The following is a 20,603-nucleotide window of genomic DNA, read 5'->3' on the forward strand; positions in this document are numbered from 1 at the left end:
TAAAAACGAAAAATATAGATGAATGCGGCATTCTGTTCCGCTTTAATGCAGCTTTAATTGATTTCGTTTAAGTACATTTTCTACTTGAAATATAGTTCTGGTCGCCTCGTCCTCTGATGAGGATCTAGGTAGATCTTTAATTTTGAATGCAACGCCCACGAATGTTAAGAAGCAACAAGTACAACCACTGGCACTGTTGCTGCGGCTGTTACTGGTTTCTGCCACTGCCTCTGCGGTCGCCACTGATGACATTTCGGCCAAGGTAACTCGAGAGCAACGCAGCGCCAGAGACCTCTCTCTCTCTCTCACCTCCGAGCCATTTACATTTTGCGCTCTGGCCGTACGAAAGCTTCTACGGCACATACATGTGTACAATATACTGCGACGCCTCTCGGGGCGACTCAGCGTGCTCAGCGGCGCTCCACGGAGCTCTCCAAATTCAAGTCTCGGCCACAATTCAGAAGGTGTACGACGACGCGACCGAGAAGACGTGTGCGCTCTGGATATATTGATCTCAACGGTGCTTTTCATTGTAGTAGCTTGTCACGTATACGTATACGTACACTCGAGCTTTGTGTAAGTGTGTGAGTGTGTGCGAGCGAAAGATCACTCTTGACCGCGCCTTAAACGCCAAAGCGAATAGCGTCGTTGCGATAAAGCCCTCAGATCCGATCGAAATTGTGAACAAAAATGCAAAATAATGAATTAAAAGTGTATAAAACTGTGAAAACTTCAACAATTTGAGGAAAATATCATGTGCACGAATGTGAAAAAAGCCTAAAAGCTTCCAAAAAGTGAGGTTGTGTTGGTATTGGCTTGGCCAAAAAGTGTTACCAAACACACACACATACACACACACACACAGTGCCAGATACCAGTGCGCGGAGTACACAAAGAAAACCTACAAGAGGGAGAAAAACAGAGGCATTACCAAGACGGCGGGTTCTGGCCAAAAGAGATTGGGTTCTTGGCTTTGGTTTCGACTCGAGATATTTTCGTTATTCTTAGAGGGGAACACTATGGATTGGTAGAGACTAGAGTGGGTCTCAGAGCAGCCATGTGTAAAGATTGCTGTTCGAGACCCCAACTTGAGAATTCTGCTGCGAACTGCTTTTACCTCTTCTTCGGCGCGTTGCACGCTTTCTTGCGTTTTGTGGACGACGGTTGTTGTTTTTTTTTGTTCAGTGCCTAATTGCCACATCCGATCCACCAACATCTATGCCAATTTCTGTGGCCAATAAACTGCAACTTCAACTGTGCAAATGCGTTCAGCCAGCCGCAACGTTTTTGTTGCACTTGCCTCGCTCCCTTTCTCTCTCTCTAGCCCTCTCTCTAGCCCTCTCTTTTTTCTAAAGAGAGACAGGTTGCACCTCTGTAAGTTCCTCTGTTACTTCCGTTCTACATTATTACTCATCGGAAATTGTGTATAGGAAGCAGGCCGATGACGCGCCGCCCCTCGCCCCTCGTCACCCCTCGGTTACAGGAATTAAAAGTTCATTTCGCTTACGTGAAAGGAAGTCGGACATTATCAATCATTCGTAATACGTTCTTATAGATAAGGTGACCAGCAACGCAAAATAGTACAATAGATATTCTCAGTGCATTTTGTGGTGGAGCCCATAAATTCCCCTAGATACAAAAATATCTATAATAGAACATAATAAAAAACAAAGACAGTGTTTAAGGTATAGAAAAGTATTGCGACCAAGGGATGTCCATTAGTTGGAGCTTTTGATATCTCGTAAAATGTGAAACCTTTTGCATTTTCACCAGAAATGGCACCCAGGATTCATACAAAACTCTAGCATTGAAGGACTACAGCTAGTATTTTTTGATTTTAGCTCAAATTCTCTTTTCTAAAGGTAGATTGCCATATATCGACAGTAAACACAGATTTCCAATCCGAATTCCGATGTTCTGGGCAATGATATACCAAAACTATTATCTCTTCTCTCGGAGGTAACACAGAACCACATTTATATAGTCTCCCAAATGTTTTCTTTCACATAAAAAAGGCATACTATGTATGCAGAAAGGTAGCCAGATAGTCATTAAAAGATTTCCTCCTGAAGAGGGTTTCCTTGTCAAACAAAACATCCCCCACAATATACCCTCTCACTCCGGCAGGGTATCAAAAGCTTGCTGGTCAATCTTATCACCATTTTAAGCATCAAGTCACATCATCAATGGCTGAATGAAAGAGTGAGAGAGAGAGAGAGCACATACTACTACATACCGATAAAGATAGAGATAGCATTAGGTGACTTATTGTGGGTTGTATTAGTCATGCGGCGCTCATCTCATTGATGCCGGCTAATGACTAACAAATACTAGATGCAAATTCGAGTTTAAAGCAAAATAGAAACAAAGCGAAAGCAAATTGAACAATGATGAGGCGGGGAACGAGCCTCAAGCTACCATAAAATTGGTTAGGTAATTGAATGGTGGCCACAAATGTGGTCCAACGGGTTGTTGAACCTCCGAAAGAACGGAAACTAAATTAAATTGCTGTAAAATTGGTCAAAAACAGCCGCACAGCAGGAAAACTCTTTCGAATGGCCAACCCACTGAGTGAAAGCTCGAACTAGAAATACACGGAATAGAAGATAACTACGGGAATTTTGAGGTTTTACAAGAGTCGAAATATGATAGTATTTGAATAATAAATAGAACCAAGGCTGCAAGGGTGTTATTAGGGTACAAAATTAGTTGGGATAAAAGATAATTTTATCTGTAGGATTATGGTAATAAAGTTTTCTTGGAGGCTTTGAAAAACTTTCAAGTTTTGAAGAACTACAGATATTTTTTTCAAAATTATTAAAGTATTTGGATATTTTTCTTGAATTTCTTTGGAACAGATTTCTGATCTCTTTACAGAGATGTATGGAATTTACCTCATTAATACCCCAAAGATTCAAGTAAAAAGTTCAATCAATATATCCTTTGTGTCATTTAACTAATTTCATCAGAAAGTGAATTGCTTTTAGCACCTAATACCAATCCAAAAGTCCCATTAAAGCACTTAATAGATTGTTAAAAACTTTTTACAGATTGTTCCAAAATTAATGGTCACTCTGGTAAAAAAGAAATGCATATCCATGCCATAAAATACTAGTCAGGAGTAAGAGCAGGCCTAGCCCCACTCACGGACCCCCTCTTAACGTTCATTTGGCTTTTGTGTTGAACGCAAAATGCCAAACCAAACTAAAGTTAATAAACCCATAAAAAGGCAGACAATAAACTTTTGAATGCACTTCAAAACGCAGTCACTGCAACAGCAACGGCAGTAACAACGTTCAACGTTCAACGTCAACGACTTGCATCGCTTGCAGTTGAGTCACATCCAAGAAAAGATACAATCCACACACGCATCGCTTGCCTCCAAGCCACTTTGCATATTCGATAAATGTAAAATGCTGGTTGCCCCAAAAGATACCTAGGAGTAGGGGGTAGGGGGGTGTGCAGATGGAGTTGGGGGAGTTGTCAGAGGTGGAAATGCTTTCTTCTTTCTTACGCACACGTAACGCCACAAAGAAGACGAAGGAGAAGATGCAGTAGAAACAAGAAAACAGAGGAAAATCAGATCTCGAGGAACGAAGCTCTCGGATACCCTTGCAGATTGATCTTTTATATGATTTGGGAAGGGGAAACTCCCCTAGAATATTGATCAAACTTTTATAGCTATGAAAATACTCCCTAAACTATAAGTATTGGAGTTTATTTGGATTGATCTTTAGCAAAAACTATATTTAAGGTATACAAATACTTGCTAAGAGACGGATATCTTCTAGGGACCTATGACATGATTTTGAGTTTATTAGCTATGAAGTTAAGGATGTTGGAATTTCTCACATATATTTTACTATCGACGATCGCATTTCCCATTCGATCCTTCATATTCGATCGATTTCTGTGAAGCATACATTAATTTGTAATCTAATTTCAAAGGACTTTACTTGAAGCACACTTCCTGTATAAAAAAAAAACCTATTCCAAGTTTTAGTCTAATTTTGTATGCCCTAAAAGTGGTACTTCTTCTCTAAACCGTTTTCTTCTCTCCCTTACAAAACTCTTCGGAAAACAGTAATACCCTTTCGGGTAGGGTATACCAAAAAAATACTTGCAGTGCGTGCGTCGCTCTCGCTCTGGCTCCTCTCTTTATTCGGTGGCTCTCTTTCTGGCATGAATGAAATGCCTACACATTTACAGTTATTTTATAAAAGCGTTGGTGAGCGATAGGGGGGTGGGGGTCTACAATATTTAACATGTTGTTGTTTTGTTCGGTTGCTTGGCGTCCACTCCGCTCTTTCGCTCTCTCTCCCCCTCTATCTCTTTCTCTGTCTCTCTGCCTTGTTGTTCCCCCACTCAGTCGCTCGCTCTCTCTCTGTCTCTCTTTCTGTAATGCACGTAATATAATATATGGAAACCCTCTTGGAGCTCAGTCGTCACAGTCGCTGCTAACGGTTCTTTGCGTATAGACGTGTTTTTTATACCCGATACTCAAAATGAGTATTGGGGTATATTAGATTTGTGGTAAAAGTGGATGTGTGTAACGTCCAGAAGGAATCGTTTCCGACCCCATAAAGTATATATATTCTTGATCAGCATCAATAGCCGAGTCTATTGAGCCATGTCTGTCTGTCCGTCCGTCCGTCTGTCCGTCTGTCCGTCCGTCCGTCTGTCCGTCTGTCCGTCTGTCCGTCCCCTTCAGCGCCTAATGCTCAAAGACTATAAGAGCTAGAGCAACGATGTTTTGGATCCAGACTTCTGTGATATGTCACTGCTCCAAAAATATTTCAAAACTTTGCCCCGCCCACTTCCGCCCCCACAAAGGGCGAAAATCTGTGGCATCCACAATTTCGACGATACGAGAAAACTAAAAACGCAGAATCGTAGAAGATGACTAAATCTTCTAAAGTGCAAATCTGAACCAGATCGTACAATTATTACAGCCAGAATCACGAAAACAATTTCACTCTTTCTCGCTCTGTCTCACTCTAACACACAGGTTTCATAGTCGGTTTTGCCAATTGCCAAATATGAGTTCAAGGATCTCAGAACCTATAAGAGCCAGAGCAACCAAATTTGGTATCCACACTCCTGTGATATCGGACCTTGACCGTTTCGTGTCCAAATTTCGCCACACCCCCTTCCGCCCCCGCAAAGGACGAAAATCTGAGGCAACCACAAATCTCAGAGACTATTAAGGCTAGAGTAACCAAATTTGGTACACACACTCCTTTAAAATGTCACTATAAAACGTATATCTCAGATTTTCGCCCCATCCCCATCCGCCCCCACAAAAGACGAAAATCTGTTGCATCCACAATATTGCAGATTCGAGAAAACTAAAAACGCAGAATCATAGAGAATGACTATATCTATCCAGTTGCTGAATTTGGATCAGATCAGATAATTTTTGTAGCCAAAAGGAACAAATCAATTTGCATTGGCTACGCAGCGCCCGACGTCACGCTCAGACTGATTTTCTGTCTCTCTCGCACGCATTCTTTGTCGTGTCGTTTAATATTAGCGGCGTCTGCCGGAGGAGAGCCATACTGACTTAGTATCGGGTATAACTGTAGAGTTGCGGTGTCCGCAGCAACTCACAACGTTCCCCCTCGTTTTTTTTGTTAAGGCACGATACAAACAAAAGCTGCGTGAGTGGGTTAGCGGGGGGAGTGGAAGGGGGTTGGGGAGTGCATTGGTATTTGTGTGTTGTGGCTTTTTCTGTGGGATTGGTAATATTTTCGGGCCCTGTTTTCCGTTGCGGCTTATCAGAGTTGTTAACAATGCAAGAGACGACGACGGCCTCTTGCCACAAAATTCTCAGGTTTCGGTTGGGAAATCTTCGAGAGGAAAAACATAGAGCTCCCCAGCAGAGAATGTTGTGAGGTGTTAACTGATGGAAGAATGCATGGAAATATAAATTAATATAAAAAGTGGAAAAATAGTTAGGGAAAAAAAGAAAACAGGGAACTTTGAGAGAAAATTCGGTGAAAAAAGCCGAAAAAATTGAACGTATAAAGTTATTTATGTGATTTTCCTTTATAAAAAAGGAACATTTTTTACAAATTAATATGACAATTAACAGAAAGTGTGACTAAACTTTTAAAATTATTTTGAAACTAAACAATAAATTTTCGATGGAAAATAAATTATAAAGAAAATAAGAAAAAAATCGAATGCAATTGAGAAGCCACAAAATACACGTTTAAACGACATTCAAAAGTTTAAAAAGCGTTCAAATTATCAAATAAAACAATTAAAGCTACAAATTAAGTTCAAATAAGATAACGAAACCATAAAAATATGAACAAAAATAATACCCAACAAAATATGTAAATTATATGAAAGTGTATGAAAAATAAAAAATATTTCAGTTAAATGTAATCAAAAATTATAAAGAAAAAAAATTATATATTTTATTCCCTTTACTCCATCCAGCTTTTTAAACAACAATCCAACTGCCATGGAAAATATGTAAAAAAAATAGTTTAGTGCAATAAATAATTTAACGCGAAATTAAACGATATTCAACGATAAGGAAAAGTGATATAAAAACAATGCACAAATGAAGCTGCAACGACATAAAACGAACTGTCACAAATCACAAAGTCAACAAATACACTGCCTGCCGCCCACTGCCCCACAATGGGGCAGCAACAACATATGGCTCCTGCTGCTGGGGGCCCTGCTGCTGTTGTCCTCGTGCCAACTGGGTCGCGCCCAACAGCCCCAACAGGGGCTGCCCCCAGCAGACACGGAGGTGGAGCTGCTGCAGGAGAATGATATCGAGTTCGCCAGTCTCGATGGCGCCACACAACTTCTACCCGCCACAAGGGCACATTCGGGAGACGCCACCATGACGCCGCCGCCGCCGACGCCTCTGTCGACGCCAGTCCCGCTGACATCATCGTACACGGAGCTGCAGGGTGGCGAAATCCTCAGCGAGCGCACTCTCCGGCGCAGCGAGAGCCCGTACCTGGCGCGCGACGACCTCGAAGTGATGCGCGGGGCACGCCTGACCATCGAGCCGGGGGTCACCATTGAGTTTGCCCCCACCAAGGGCCTCAAAATAAAGGGAGTTCTCCAGGCAGTGGTAAGTTTTGCATGGAATATAAGGAATATACCAATGAGGCCTTTGAAATTGTGGTCTTTATTTATTTATACCCTTTCCGTTTAGATATTGGGTTTTGATGGGATAGTGGGAAGAATGGTTGGAGATTAGGTAGATTTTCTTGGTTTAATTCAAATATTTTTGATTGAGTGGAAAATTTGTTTCTTTATTTTTCTTTTCTTCTTTAGTTTCTTTGATTTTAGGAAAGAAATATCTTATTGAAGTCTTTTCTTTTAATATTGAGTATTTTTAATATCTTTAAAATATAATAGAATTCAAAAATAATATGATAGAAATCCAAAGAAGTTGTATTATATTCAAATTATTTAAGGTTCTTTTGCAAGTCTAAAGGGAGTTTAAGATCTTCTTGCTTCTACGATCCATAAATCTTTGTGCCTTCTTGTTGCGGCTTGAAGAATGGTTCTATTTTCCAACTGCAGGGTACTCCTCGAATCGACTTTGCTACCATTCCCGTAGGCACCTGTAGGCACCGTTTTGCGAATGATTAAGCGAGGGGGCACCTGTTGCTATCAGAGGAACCTGCTCGGCGAATGAGTAACCCAAATGATAGATAAGCCCCACACACCACTGTCGTAGCGGAGTTCTCTCAATGTTGACTCTATCGGAGGGGCGATAAGATTGCGATTGTCTGATTTACACATTGTTCGAGAGGGGGAGATCCAAATTCCATATGGAGCGAGAGCACGGGCCGCAAGTAGTGGTAGGTTAGGGCGTCAGGGCATGCGCAATGGCCGGGGCTGTGACTGTGGCTGTGGCATGTGGCAAGTGGGTCACCAAGTTCAGGCGACAAACGACTTCCTTCCAATTACCGTTCTCACATCAAAGAGCCATGGTTGCATTCACTTTGCATGTTGTTCCGTTCTTTGAGAGCCGCTTAATCAGCGGTCAGGGGGTCATTAGGGGTTAATTAGATTTAAGTGAATGTCGGAGTCGCATAATTGACAAATTCATAAACCATAGACCCAAAGGGAAATGATTAAATTAGCTCTCGCTCTCTAGCTCTGAGCTCCTCCCATTCTTGAGATGATCTTCCAAAAAATATTGAACTACTTTTTCACACTTTTATTTTTTTTTTGGGGATATGCAAAACAGCCGTGAGTCATGTGTTCTTTTGTGGGTTAAGAGTTCAATGGTGTTTGTCTTTAATTAAAGAAAATTAACTTTTCTTGGGGTGGGCGACTGTCTGTCTCAAAAGAGATATCTCTCCATATATTGAAGATCTTCTTGATAGACACAGCATAGGTGTTAATTGATGATGATGATGTATACTATGTATTTTTCAAAATGATTTTCATTGGCAAACGAAGGCCAAATGGCGAGAAGATATCATAATTGAAAATGAAAATAATTGCAAGTCTCGTGAGAGCAGAAAAGTCAAAAGTGAAAATGTGTGCGCCAACTGGGAATGAAACCACACAAAAGCGTCAACGAAGAGAGTTAATAACAGAGATACAGATACAGTTTCCAGAGGTCGCACGTTTTCATAATTTGATGAGTTTTTTCCTAAGCAAATTACTCGTTTTTAAAGCTTTTTTTTTTTTGGTGGGAAGAAACACAAATATTTGGGAAGGTAATTAAAGGTAGTAAAAATAAAATCTTACCATAAGATTGCGAGATAAGTCTTAAATATTCCATGTCCGATGAGCATTTTACCCTAGAAAGAAATGGGTTTAATTGGAATAATTTCAGAATTTATTTGGTTTCAATATCTATTGAGAATTTTATATAAAAAGTATAACTTCTATCCCTTACATATAGAGGGCGTGTCTCCAGTCTCCTGGTTTTTAAAACTTTTCCACAAACGTTAAAAAAAAAAATAATAAAATTTTTTTAATTTTAATTTTTTAATAAACTAATCAGTTTTCTATAGATTGCCTAATTTTTTTAAGCCTGACTTGTTTGTATATTTTACTACAATTTTTAAAACGAAAAGTGGTCTTTAACTTGTAACGCAATAAATTCTGTAATTTCCTTAAATATTATATATATTTATCCATATAACTGGATAATAGCTTGAGTTTCCTTTGGATCTGTGTACTCCATAGTTTTCAGAATTAAAGGATATATTTTTACTGTTTGTAGACTTTTACTGGCCCAATACTCCGATTCTTCTCAGCTTCGAATTGTTATTAATGGTTTTTTTTTCCTTTCCAGGGCACCCCAACAGAAAGAATTGTGCTGAAGTCCCAAAGCAATACAGCAAACTATAAAATGGAGCTGCCCGATGACCAGGAGAAGGGCATACGTCTGGTAGATGGACCCACTCCCGTCGAGGGAAGACTGCAGCTGTACCACAAAGGTGCCTGGCGATCAGTGTGCTCTAACTCTAGAAAGTAGGCCAAAACAGGCTAATAAAAGTCCCGAATATCATTGTAATAAATACATTCCATTTCCAGTTGGACCTTGGCCGATTATGGTGTGGCCTGCAAGCAGTTGGGCTATAGAGGCGGTCGCTTCTGGAACTGGGTGGAAAGGACGCCAGGATACTATCCGCGACTGCTTTACGAGCAGCCCAAGTGTCGGGGAGGAGAGAGCCAGCTGGTGGACTGTGCCTGGAGCTCCCGGCAGATGGGAGCCGGAGCCTGCGATTACCACAACGACTTGGGTGTCCAGTGCCAGCCGGTTCATGCCGAGCCCCTGGGACATTGGCGTGGCATCTACTTCGATAATGCACCATCCACAAAGGCCCTGGGAAGGGACAACACCGTGTACGCTGCCCGTTCGGAATCACGTCTGAAGTATGTGGACATAATACGAGCAGGAAACGGCGAGGGTTTCAGTGCGAAATCCGCTGTAGAGGTCCAGGGTTTGCCCCCGCAAATGGAGCATGTGGTGATCAGTCACTCGGCCTACACGGGATTCAACAGCACCCTTCCGTGGGCAGGATTCCACCTGCAGAATGTCACCGTGCGAAAGAGCAACGGCATCGGAGTGTTTGTCAATTCCAGCCAGGGATTGGTGCAGCTCGACGGCTGTTCGATTGTGGACAATGCGGCAGATGGTGTCAAATATGTGGGCCACGATCTGCGCGGCACAGAGCGGAAGGACCGGGCGAGCATCTATGACTTTTGCACGCTGCCCACGACCTCGGGGCAAACGTACCCCATATCACTGTCCTTCACCCAGAAATACTATGCCGGCTCGGCCAAGGAGTGCGGCAAATACTTCTTCACGCGTCCCGGTTACCTGTTGACCCTACACTTCGAGCACTTTGTCATGATGCAAAACGAGACGGCCACCGTGGAGATCTACGACGGAGCCTCCACCAACGATCGACTGCTGTTCCAGTGGCAGGCGAGAAACTCCACGCGGCCACAGAGTGTGACCACCACCAGGGAGAAGATGTTTGTCCGGATACGTGCCGATGCCAGGCAGGAGATGAATGGCTACTTCCGGATCACCTCCGGCGACTCAGTGGCCTACGACCTGAAGGTTTCCCAATCCACGGTGGAGGATAATGGCGGCCGTGGCGTGGCCATCGACAACATCCGCTCGAGGATACACGTGCACAGCAGCTCCGTCTCCGGCAATGGCCATGTGGCGGGTGTGCATGTGACCAGCGGTGCCGGAGATGTGAACATCACCAGCTCCAACATCAGCTTCAACAATGGAGCCGGTGTGAACATCACGTATTATGGAGGAAACAGGAACATCTCGCGGTCAGCGCTGACGGCGAACAAGGGCTATGGAGTGGCCACATGGCTGAATCACACCACGGAAATCGATCGAGTGGAGTACATACCCTTCAATCAGACCAGCGTGGTGGAGTACTCCCAGATAGGAGGGAACCTGGAGACGGGTGTATTCCATGGCAACTTTTGCCGCCCCATTTGGGTGAACATCACCGGCAACAGCTTCAACGGGAGCCAGCAGAACGATGTCTTCATCGAGTCCTGCTACCAGGCGACGGCCAATGGTCTGCCGAACATGCAGCTCCAGCTGGGACACAATCAGTTCAAGTACTCCCAAGCAAACTCCATAAACCTAAGTCCCGCCCTGAATCTCCAGGGACGGATCGAGTTCAACGTGTTCCGCTTTGGCTCCTACGGATGTCTCTATGTGAACAACGATTACATTTATCCGGAGTTCAACTATTTCCCCGTAAAGCTAATCATTCAAAGCAATTACTTCATGCGGAACAGTGGTGTCCACGTGGTGTCCTTGGGTCTGTCGCCCTACAGCCGAGCAGAGGTGCAGTACATTCTCTTCACGCGGAACTTCGTGCGGAGCAACAACATTACGGAGGCCTTTGGACCGCTGATTGCTGGCAGTGAGGGCTCTGACGGTGCGGGCAGACTCAATCCCAGATCCCGGGTGGCAGCTCCCGTGGTTGTGGGCTCCAGCAATGTGGACATCTTCCGGAATATCCTCCACAATCTGGACTCCATGTACGAGATTGGCTCACAGCTGACGGACCAGAGCAAGATCATTAATGCCACCTGCAACTGGCTCGGACACACCGACGAGAACCGCATCTATGCGAGACTCTTCCATCGCAATGATCGCTATAATCTGGCAAAGATCAACTACATTCCCTACCTGCTGCACAGCTCTAATCCTGGATCCACTGCCATGATCACTGTGTCGACTGTGGTGCCGCGATTCTTCCACGAAGGCAGCGATGTCATCGGGGGCGAGGTGGATGGCCAGGATATGGTCCCGGCCGGCACTTACACGGTCACCAAGGACATCAACATTCGGCCAGGAGGAAAGCTCATTCTGCAGCCAGGAACTACGCTGAGATTCGAGCCCAGTGTCGGCATGATGGTGGCAGGCAAACTGGAGGCAAGAGGTCGCCGACCCGACGACATACTCTTCACCCTCAAAAGGGAGACCATCATTGGGGAGCACAACGATACGGAGACCGTCGATTTGGACAGCGAAACGGAGGCCATTGACATGGAAACGGAGGTCATTCCCTCCGATGGTGTCCCCAGGATTCCGGTGCGTCTTGTGGGTGGTGCGGGCGCCAATGAGGGAAGGCTACAGATGTACATCAAGGGGCGCTGGGGCACGGTCTGTGATTATGGCTGGAGTGTGCTGAACGCTGCTTTGGTGTGCCACCAATTGGGTTACTCCCTGAATCCCCAGGATTGGCGACTACTTCGCTCACAGCTGCCGAGTGCAGGCACCTCCGAGGACATCCTGGTGGCCAATGTGCGGTGCACACTTCAGGATAAAGACGTCACAAAGTGCAGGGCGGAGTACGAGTTCGAGAACACGTGCAGCCATGAAAACGACGTGGGTTTGCGGTGCTACGAGGGTGCCTGGGCGGGCGTACGCTTCAGCATGCTCGCGGAGAGAGCAGACCTTCAGTATGTGACCGTCGAGAAAGCAGGACTCTTCGACTACACCACGAATGCCTTCCGGCCGGCCGTGCAAATGGATCATGCCCGTCACAATCTGGAGAACGTGCGAGTGGTGAACAATCTTCAGGATGGTCTGGGCATCATCTATGCGGACATTTATGCCGGCAAGTCGGTGAACAACATCAAGAACTCGGAGTTCTCTGGCAATCAGGGCAGCGGCATCAGCTTCAAGCAGTTGGATTTCCGCATCTCCGGGTCCATCATCAAGGAGAATCGTGGCAGTGGCATCACCCACGATGCGGTGATCTCAGCACTCGATCAGAAGGAGATCGGCGGATGGTTCAGCATGGCCACGGACTTCAACGCCTACGACACAGACTACGATCCGTATTTGCTGCCCCATGAGATAGCCAACATCGATCTGGGCACCTTCGAGCACAAGTATATTCGCACCGAGGAGCTCTTGGGACAGTCCATCAGTCGGAAGATTGTGGTCCAGTGCCCTGCGGGCTACGTGATAGGCATACAACTCCTCAATCCCATACACAATCTGTCGACGGAGAGCATCAGCATCTTGAATGCACGAACGGAGAATATAAGGAGCGATCTGTGGCAGGTGAAGCGCGACCTGAATGTCTTCCCCGTGACAAGCAGCAGCTACGGCATCATTATTTACTACGAGAGTGGCCTACACGCCCTGGGTGGAGCTGTCCTTATGCTGAGTACAGTCACGGCACCCGTTCAAAACATACGTAACCGGATTGTCAGCGGACCAGTGCCCACCCTCCTCATACGATCCACAAAGATCCAGAAGAATCTGAGGGGCATAACCGGCATTTACTATAACCGCTATATAGGGGACAATGGAGAGAACTATCTGCGGAAGGCCAACGAATCCATACGTCTGATCAACTCGGAACTGAGCTACAACGATCACGAGGCGATTCTCATTCGGTCACCCTTTTGGGACGTGATATCCAGCAATCTCTCAGAGGTCACCATCCACGTGAACGGTTCTTTGATCTCCCAGAACGGTCATGGCATCCGTCAGATGTCCAAGGATCTGCGCTCTTCCAACAATCTCTTCCATTATGTGATACAGGACACCACCGTGGAGCAGAACACCCACGGGGGCTTCCAGGTGGCACTGCCCTACGTCTGGCAGTACAACGAGAACTTCACGCACTCCATTTACTTTGGGAACAGCACCTGGCAGCGGAATCGCGACTTTCACATATCCGTTCATGGCCACTATACCGTGTTCAATATCACCTCGAATGTCTTCAGGGAGAACAATTGTCCGAACGCTCTGATAGCCCTCGATGGCATGGAGAAACGTCTGAAATTCGACAATAATCGTTTTGAATCGAACAACGCGAAATTTGTGCTGCTCTTTAAGGCTGATTCGCTGAGTGAAATCATCGGACAGGTGCCCGCCAGCATAGAATACAACAGCTTCAAGGGCAACAAGATTGTCACCTTCACTGCCGACTACAGACATCACTATCTGAAGGCCGTCAGGAAGCTGCGAAAACAGCATCGTCTGCCCACCGCAGTGATCCGTTTGGACGGTGTCCAGAACGTGAGACTCTATCGAAATCTTATATCAGAGAACGACATGGACTACAACCTGGTGGCGGGTGTCAGATCCGCCAGACTGAACAACTATTTTGAGGCCCGAGAGAACTGGTGGGGCACCAGGGACACCGCCCATATAGAGTCCAAGATCTTTGACTTTGACAACTGGAACGATCATGCGGATGTGATATATCAGCCGTTCTTGATCGAGGATAGCTACGACGCGAGTGTCTCCGTGGTGGTGCCTTTCAATCAGGACCAGGAGATCGATCTCTATACGTATCGTGGCGGCAGGGTCTACAAGGATCTGACGCTGCTCAAGCAGAGCTCTCCCTACTACATATCGTCGGATATCACAGTGATGCCTGGCAAAACCCTGACCATTAATCACGGCGTGACCATGGAGTTTGAGCCGAATGTGGGTATCCTCGTTCTTGGAACTCTAATGGCCATTGGCTACAAGGAGTCGCCGATTGTGATGCGTCCCTTCCGGAACGCCACCCGCGAGTCCATGGTGGAGGCACAGCCCCGGAAGCGCGCCCTGGAGGATATGAGTGCGGCTCTCACCGATTTCGATTCCATTCGATTGTGCACCAGTGCCAACAACTGCACGGGGGAGGCGGACGGACTGTTCGGCCTGAATGAGGGATTCCTGGAGTACTTTAATCACACGACGCTGCAGTGGGTGCCCATATGCGATGGTCGCTTCACCGAACGCAATGCCCAGGTCGTGTGCCGGGAGCTGGGCTTCGATCCACTGAATGTCTACTATGGCCACGACAGGCGCATTGAGTTCCACACGAACTCGCTGACTCGCATTTGGTCCTGGGTGCAGCCCCTGGAGTGTCGTGGCGATGAAGAGCGCATGGAGGACTGTGCAGAGCGGCTGAATGGTCAGCTCTACGGGCACCGTCACGAGTGCAAGTGGGACGATGTCTATGTCTTCGTGAGCTGCAATAGTGTGGCCGACGATGAGGTCTACTGGGGAGGGGTACGTTTCGCCAACTCAAAGTTCGAGGAGATCCAATACGAGCATCGTCTGCACAACACTCGCTCCCATGCCCGTCTTCCTTTGAGGGAAAGTCAATTGGAGTACGTGAAGATCGAGCAGGCGGGTATCCTGCACAATCACAAGGCAGCCGCCATACAGGCCATCCACAAGAATCCCACCATAAGTTCCGTGAGCATCGAGAACTCGGCCAACCACGGCATCAATCTGATTGCGCCCAGTGGCAAGCTCAATCTCAATCATCTGAACATCAACAAGACCCTGGGAACAGGCATCAGCATTGTTTCGCTCACTGGAGAGGGACGCGACAGCGATGAATCCAGCTTTTCGCCATTGAAAAATCTCGATCTTCCCTACAAACTCTTCTCGCTGGTGGACATCTGTGATCCCCAGAAGGTGCTGGACATCGAAGAACGCATGCTCATCTACTACAAGTACGACAATAATCCGGTCAACTGTGTGAAGATCTTCACGTCTGCCTTCCGCGCCAAACCCATTGGATTCCGACTGCTTCAGTCCAATCTGTTCAATCACTCGAAGCTCTACGGCAGGACGGACTTTATCAAGTTGTACGACGGCGATATCTACAATGTGACGGCCACGTATCTGGGGAAGATCGAATCGGATACGGGCAACCAGCGATCCTTCTTCAAGACCAAAGGACCTACGATGAGTCTCCAACTGGTGGCGAGTGGCGCCCCAGAAACCCATGGTTTTATAGCGGAAGTGGTCACGGTGCCCATCTCCACTTTGGGACAAAGTAAGCTCTAGAATACCCATATATATTGGCACTTTTAACCCTTGATTTGTTACAGATCGCGATGCCCTGCACAACATCACGGATACACACATCTCGGGTGCCATGAAGGGTGCTGTTAGCTATGCCTCGGCGGGTGAAGTGACCCCCACACTGACCCTAATTGGAAATCGTATTGAGAAGAACTGTCGCCAGTTGTATGGCAACTTTTCCACCTGCGCCTCGGCCCTGAATTTGGATGTGCAGAACATGAACTCCATGTACTTTATGGTGAGTAAAACTAGTCACTGAACCAGCTCAATATCTGATCCCTCTTCCTCTCTCTCCTCTTGCAGAACAACCTCCTTTTGGAGAACCAGGGCGGGCTACGCATTCGCGCTGACTCGCGTGGCTCCGCCACATCCCTGAGAGGCTTCATCCATCACAATCTCTTTATGAGGAATCGCAATCGTCCCGCTCTTTACGTGGAAGGACGCCAGTCGTCTCCTTACCAGGAAGTGGAGCTCTATCGCAATTACTTTGCCCAGAACATGGCTGGCTACGAGGATGTGATTAGACTGTGCCAAGTGGTCTCCAACTTCAGCTACAACTATGTCCACAGCAACATCGGCGGACGCATCATGGAGGTCTCTGGTTTCGAGAAAGTCCGCCTGCAGATCTATCAAACCACAGCCCATAATGGTTTCTATAGGTAAACGATCATATGCTTATAATATTCAAAGAAGTTTGTCTAAAATGTATCCTTTCTTTGCAGAAATGTTGCCACCAATTGGATGACTAGGGCCACGGTTGTGGCTGGCACCGCAGGTCAGCAATATGTGGATAATATCTTTGAGAACTACGAGAACGATTATGAACTGCTGACTGTTAATAATTCCATGTAAATATGTGATTTAATATAGTCTTAAGCAAAAGGCTATGGAGTCGATTTTCTAGTCCTTTTATTCTTTTGAAATCTTCTTTCTATATATCTAAATAATTCGATAAGTAGTTTCTTTATATCTCGACTCCTGAGCTCTTCTTCTAGGTCTTCTTTGTGGGAACTTTACTAATTTCTTTCCTTGATCTATTTTTCTTCTATGTCTATTTGTAGTATGAGTTTTGACTATGAAAACAGGTAAGATATACCTATAAAAAACCCTCTAAGAACCCCTGCTAATGTATAAATCTCACCCCTAGGACCTTTGAAACCTGGAGTTCGAGGATCGATGCCCGTCACAACTATTGGAGTTACAATAACACTATTTCAGTACAGTCACGCATCAAAGATAAATCAGGTTAGCTTTTGTATGAAAATATCTCCTTTTTGAAGAATATTTAACCCTTCGAATGCCTTCCAGATGATCCCATGCTGCTGGAAGTGCTGGCCGTGCCCTTCCAAATGAACAATGAAACCATTTTGGATGGAAAATGTCCACCGGGCTGGGGTCTGGTCCATGACACTTGCTTCATTTATGTTGGGGCGCCAATGACCTTCCACGAGGCGCGTGACTTCTGTCGCTCGGAGAACTCCACGATGCCGTTTATCAGAACGGATCAGACCACGTTGTGGAAGTATCTGCAGAGCCAGATGCGGCATCTGAAGTATCCCGAAAAGGTGTGGATACAGGACTACAATCACATCGAGCGCTGCACGAGCTTCGTGTTCGGGGAGATCGAGGTGGAAGACTGTGCCAAGGAAAGGGGTTTCATATGCGAAATGGATCCACGAGTAAGTCTATTCAGCAGAGGGAATCCTGAGCTTTAATTCATGAATCCCTTTTTCCCTAGGTAATCATTGATCCCTTGTCCTGGCGTGCTGACATTTTTGCCATTAGTATTATCTCGGCCTTTGTGCTGGCCATCATCCTGCTCATTCTGGTGGCCTTCTGCTGGTTCGCCAAGTCCAAGCATCGTCATGTGCAGCGCCTCCAACGGAGGAACAGCATCCGGCAGAGTCTGCGGAGTCTCAACAGCATCGATCCCCAGGGATCACTGCGAAGGCGACCCAATTATGTATGATTTCAGAAACCCTTTCTTTTCGTTTGAATTTAAGTTGATTTTTGTTTCGTTTTTTCTTACCCTTTGGTTCCATCATCCTCATCATCATCGTTATCAGAATATGTCCAGCAATGGCACTCTGTCCAAGAGCCAGGACTACAAGCAGATGGTGGCCAACGGTTCCATCGATTCCATGGACAAGAGTGTCCTCAGCTCCGAGGCGGGCAGCTTCGAGGGCTACGAACAGAAGCCCCACTACAATGAGTACGTGAATCAGAATGCCCTGAGGCCAGCGCATGCGCCACAGGATCATCACCAGCAGTCCTCCTCCCCCCACAAGGTGGCCACCATTTCCAAGGCCACGGGCCATCGGGCACGCACTGCAGCCGCCGCTGCGGCCCTCGAGCCATCGGATGCCTTTGAGTTGAGTTACCGGAACGAGGGCTTCCGGGATAACTCCACGTATGGCGGCGGAACCAGAGCGAACTCAATAAGCACCAGTGTGGCCGAGGACACGCCCATTATCCATCAAACGGATGCGGAAGGAGAGGAGGTGGGCTCAGATTACTACGGCAATGCCAGTACCCTACCTTTGAGAACGGACACAGGTGGAAGTAGCACGGGCGGCGTGTCACGAGGCAGACGCGGCCAACCCGGCCTGGCGTTCCTCAGCGAACTGAAGCAGAATCTGCCAGAGTATCAGCGGAGCTCCCACAGCAGCTTCATGCCACAGAGGAGCAGCGGCGAGTCGCTGCCCTTCGACCAGAAGTTGGATCAATTCAACTACTCCACAGAGTCATCGCTGTACCGCCCGGCGCCATCAGTGCCTGCTGCCAAGACGGCGCAGCAGCAGCAACAGGATATGCGGCGTCCGGACTCGTACTATACGGCCGTGAGAAGCAGCAAGGCGCCCACATCACACTACCGGACACCCCGTCCGTTGGCACAACCGCCTGCGGCGCCCACGGCACAGGCGCGGCCCAAGACTGTCTACCAGACGGCCTCCGAGGAGTCCTCGCCCACGACGCCCTCGCCGCTGGCCGTGACCAACTCTTACCATCGATCCAAGTCGGAGGCTCTGCTGGAGACCGATTTCGATCACGATGATGGTTCCGGGGGACTGCAGCCGCTGCAGACGAACGGACGGAGTCACAGTCAACCCCTGGAGACAGCTATGTGAGGAGTTTGGCTTCACTTCATACTCTATTTGCACCTAAGCGTCACTTCACTTCCTAGTTTTTAGTTTTGCATTGAACGAACCCGAAACGAGATTATGCTAGCCGACACGATCGATATTGAGAGACGAAGACGCCCGCCCGTTGTTTTTTGTGGTATACTTAGATCATTCCATCCATTAGTTATAGTCCAAATTTAATTATAATCGAAACGAGAGCAAACAAAATACGAATTAGCCTTAAGTTGTTGTAAATAAACATATGAGAAAATGACTAAAAATTAAAAGAGAACAAGAAGTCGTTTTAAATTTAAGGAAGTATTGTACTTTTAAATTTAAATTTGAATGAAAACGATAACGATTGTGTGGCTCAATTGTGACGTCAGTGGCGACCAGTGATGCCGGGAAAAAGTTACAAAAAGGCACAAACCGACAAACAATTCAATATCGGCGGCTGTTTCTTTCTGAACCACCGAACAAATTCCCTCTTGCTCTCCCTCCTCCTTTCGAAGGCGGTACGACCCGACGACTCCAGCGGCAATTTAAAATATACATTCGTTTACAAACACTGAAAAGTGTTTGGAAATAGTGTGACCAGCTCAGCAAATTCGAATTGAACAACAAATTCAAATTCAAAACGATTTATCTGATGGTATGAATATTTCTGTGCAATTCTATTTGTTTATTACAGGTAAGAGTACCCCTACTGTCACTATCGATACTATAGATTTTCGCTCTATTATATTCAATCGTTGCCTTTGAATTGAACTTAAGACTGAAATATTCAATCTATGAAGGAAAATAGGAATATCTGGAGGTGCGTGCCAATTCTGTATTGAATGCCAAGATCTTGGCCACTAACCATTCGGTATATAATGTGCCAGTTCTGGATTAGATCCCAGGGTCTTCGGGTCTGCTGTTCGTCTACCGCCGCGTCATCTGGGCCGCGCGATAGCCCAGCTTTATCTTACTTGCGAATCAAATTTGAAAACATTTGTCCATTTCTCGTTCTCTGATGCGAATGCAAACACAGACACATACATATGTACTTGCAGGTTTTTTCCATGAATGGAGAAATAACTCTATATAGAGTCTATAATAATAAGACCCATTTCATACCTATTTATATGTCATTAGTATTCATAATCATGGATAATACATATACATACATATATGATGTCAAATATATTATTATATTAGATATTATTAGACATATGTATGTGTATAAATAGTACATAATATATACATATTCTATATATATATTCTTTACTTAAACACACTTTGCACCTTCAATACCCACTTTAATGGACAATTATTCTAATGTGAATTCATGTATGAAATATATTATCTACATATGTATGTATGTACATCCGCTCATTACATTCGTATGTTTATATATTCAGCGGAGCTGAACTGAAGAGGTTGATCGGATCGGAACTGAAGAGATTATAAGCTTGCTGGAAAAACAACAAACACGCACTTGCACGCAACTGCGGAGCTTTTAAGTAAGCTTTCAGCTGGAGAGTGCGCGCCGCTCGACAAGATCTATCGGCGAGAGGCTGATGTGGCATCACTGCTGGAGACTGGGTCAACTGTGACGTCATCGCAGCTCGCGCACTCAGTTGTCAGTTTTGTTTTTGTTGTTCTTGCGGTTA

General features: G+C 46.0%; 1 protein-coding gene across 1 annotated transcript; it reads left to right on the forward strand.

Moving 5' to 3' along the window:
• Positions 1–511: 511 nt before the first annotated feature.
• Positions 512–19,240, forward strand: LOC6588991 (protein bark beetle). The gene is made up of 12 exons (XM_002014917.2): positions 512–576; positions 6,448–7,102; positions 9,296–9,474; positions 9,538–15,797; positions 15,853–16,064; positions 16,130–16,485; positions 16,549–16,674; positions 16,888–16,911; positions 16,974–17,071; positions 17,135–17,505; positions 17,565–17,789; positions 17,893–19,240. Exons 2-12 carry the CDS (start codon positions 6,575–6,577, stop codon positions 18,952–18,954), a joined length of 9,441 nt encoding a protein of 3,146 aa, XP_002014953.2. The 5' UTR covers positions 512–576; positions 6,448–6,574; the 3' UTR covers positions 18,955–19,240.
• Positions 19,241–20,603: the final 1,363 nt, after the last annotated feature.

The sequence above is a fragment of the Drosophila persimilis genome, unplaced genomic scaffold (assembly GCF_003286085.1).
Source record: "Drosophila persimilis strain 14011-0111.01,24,50 unplaced genomic scaffold, DperRS2 tig00000191-arrow-pilon, whole genome shotgun sequence".
Classification (NCBI taxonomy): Eukaryota; Metazoa; Arthropoda; class Insecta; order Diptera; family Drosophilidae; genus Drosophila; species Drosophila persimilis.

Coding starts and splice junctions, on each gene's coding strand:
- LOC6588991 (XM_002014917.2), top strand. CDS start 6,575: ATGAAGCTGCAACGACATAAAACGAACTGTCACAAATCACAAAGTCAA. Junction 16,065..16,129: donor TGAACTCCATGTACTTTATG/GTGAGTAAAACT, acceptor CTCCTCTTGCAG/AACAACCTCCTTTTGGAGAA. Junction 16,675..16,887: donor CTGACTGTTAATAATTCCAT/GTAAATATGTGA, acceptor GTCTATTTGTAG/TATGAGTTTTGACTATGAAA.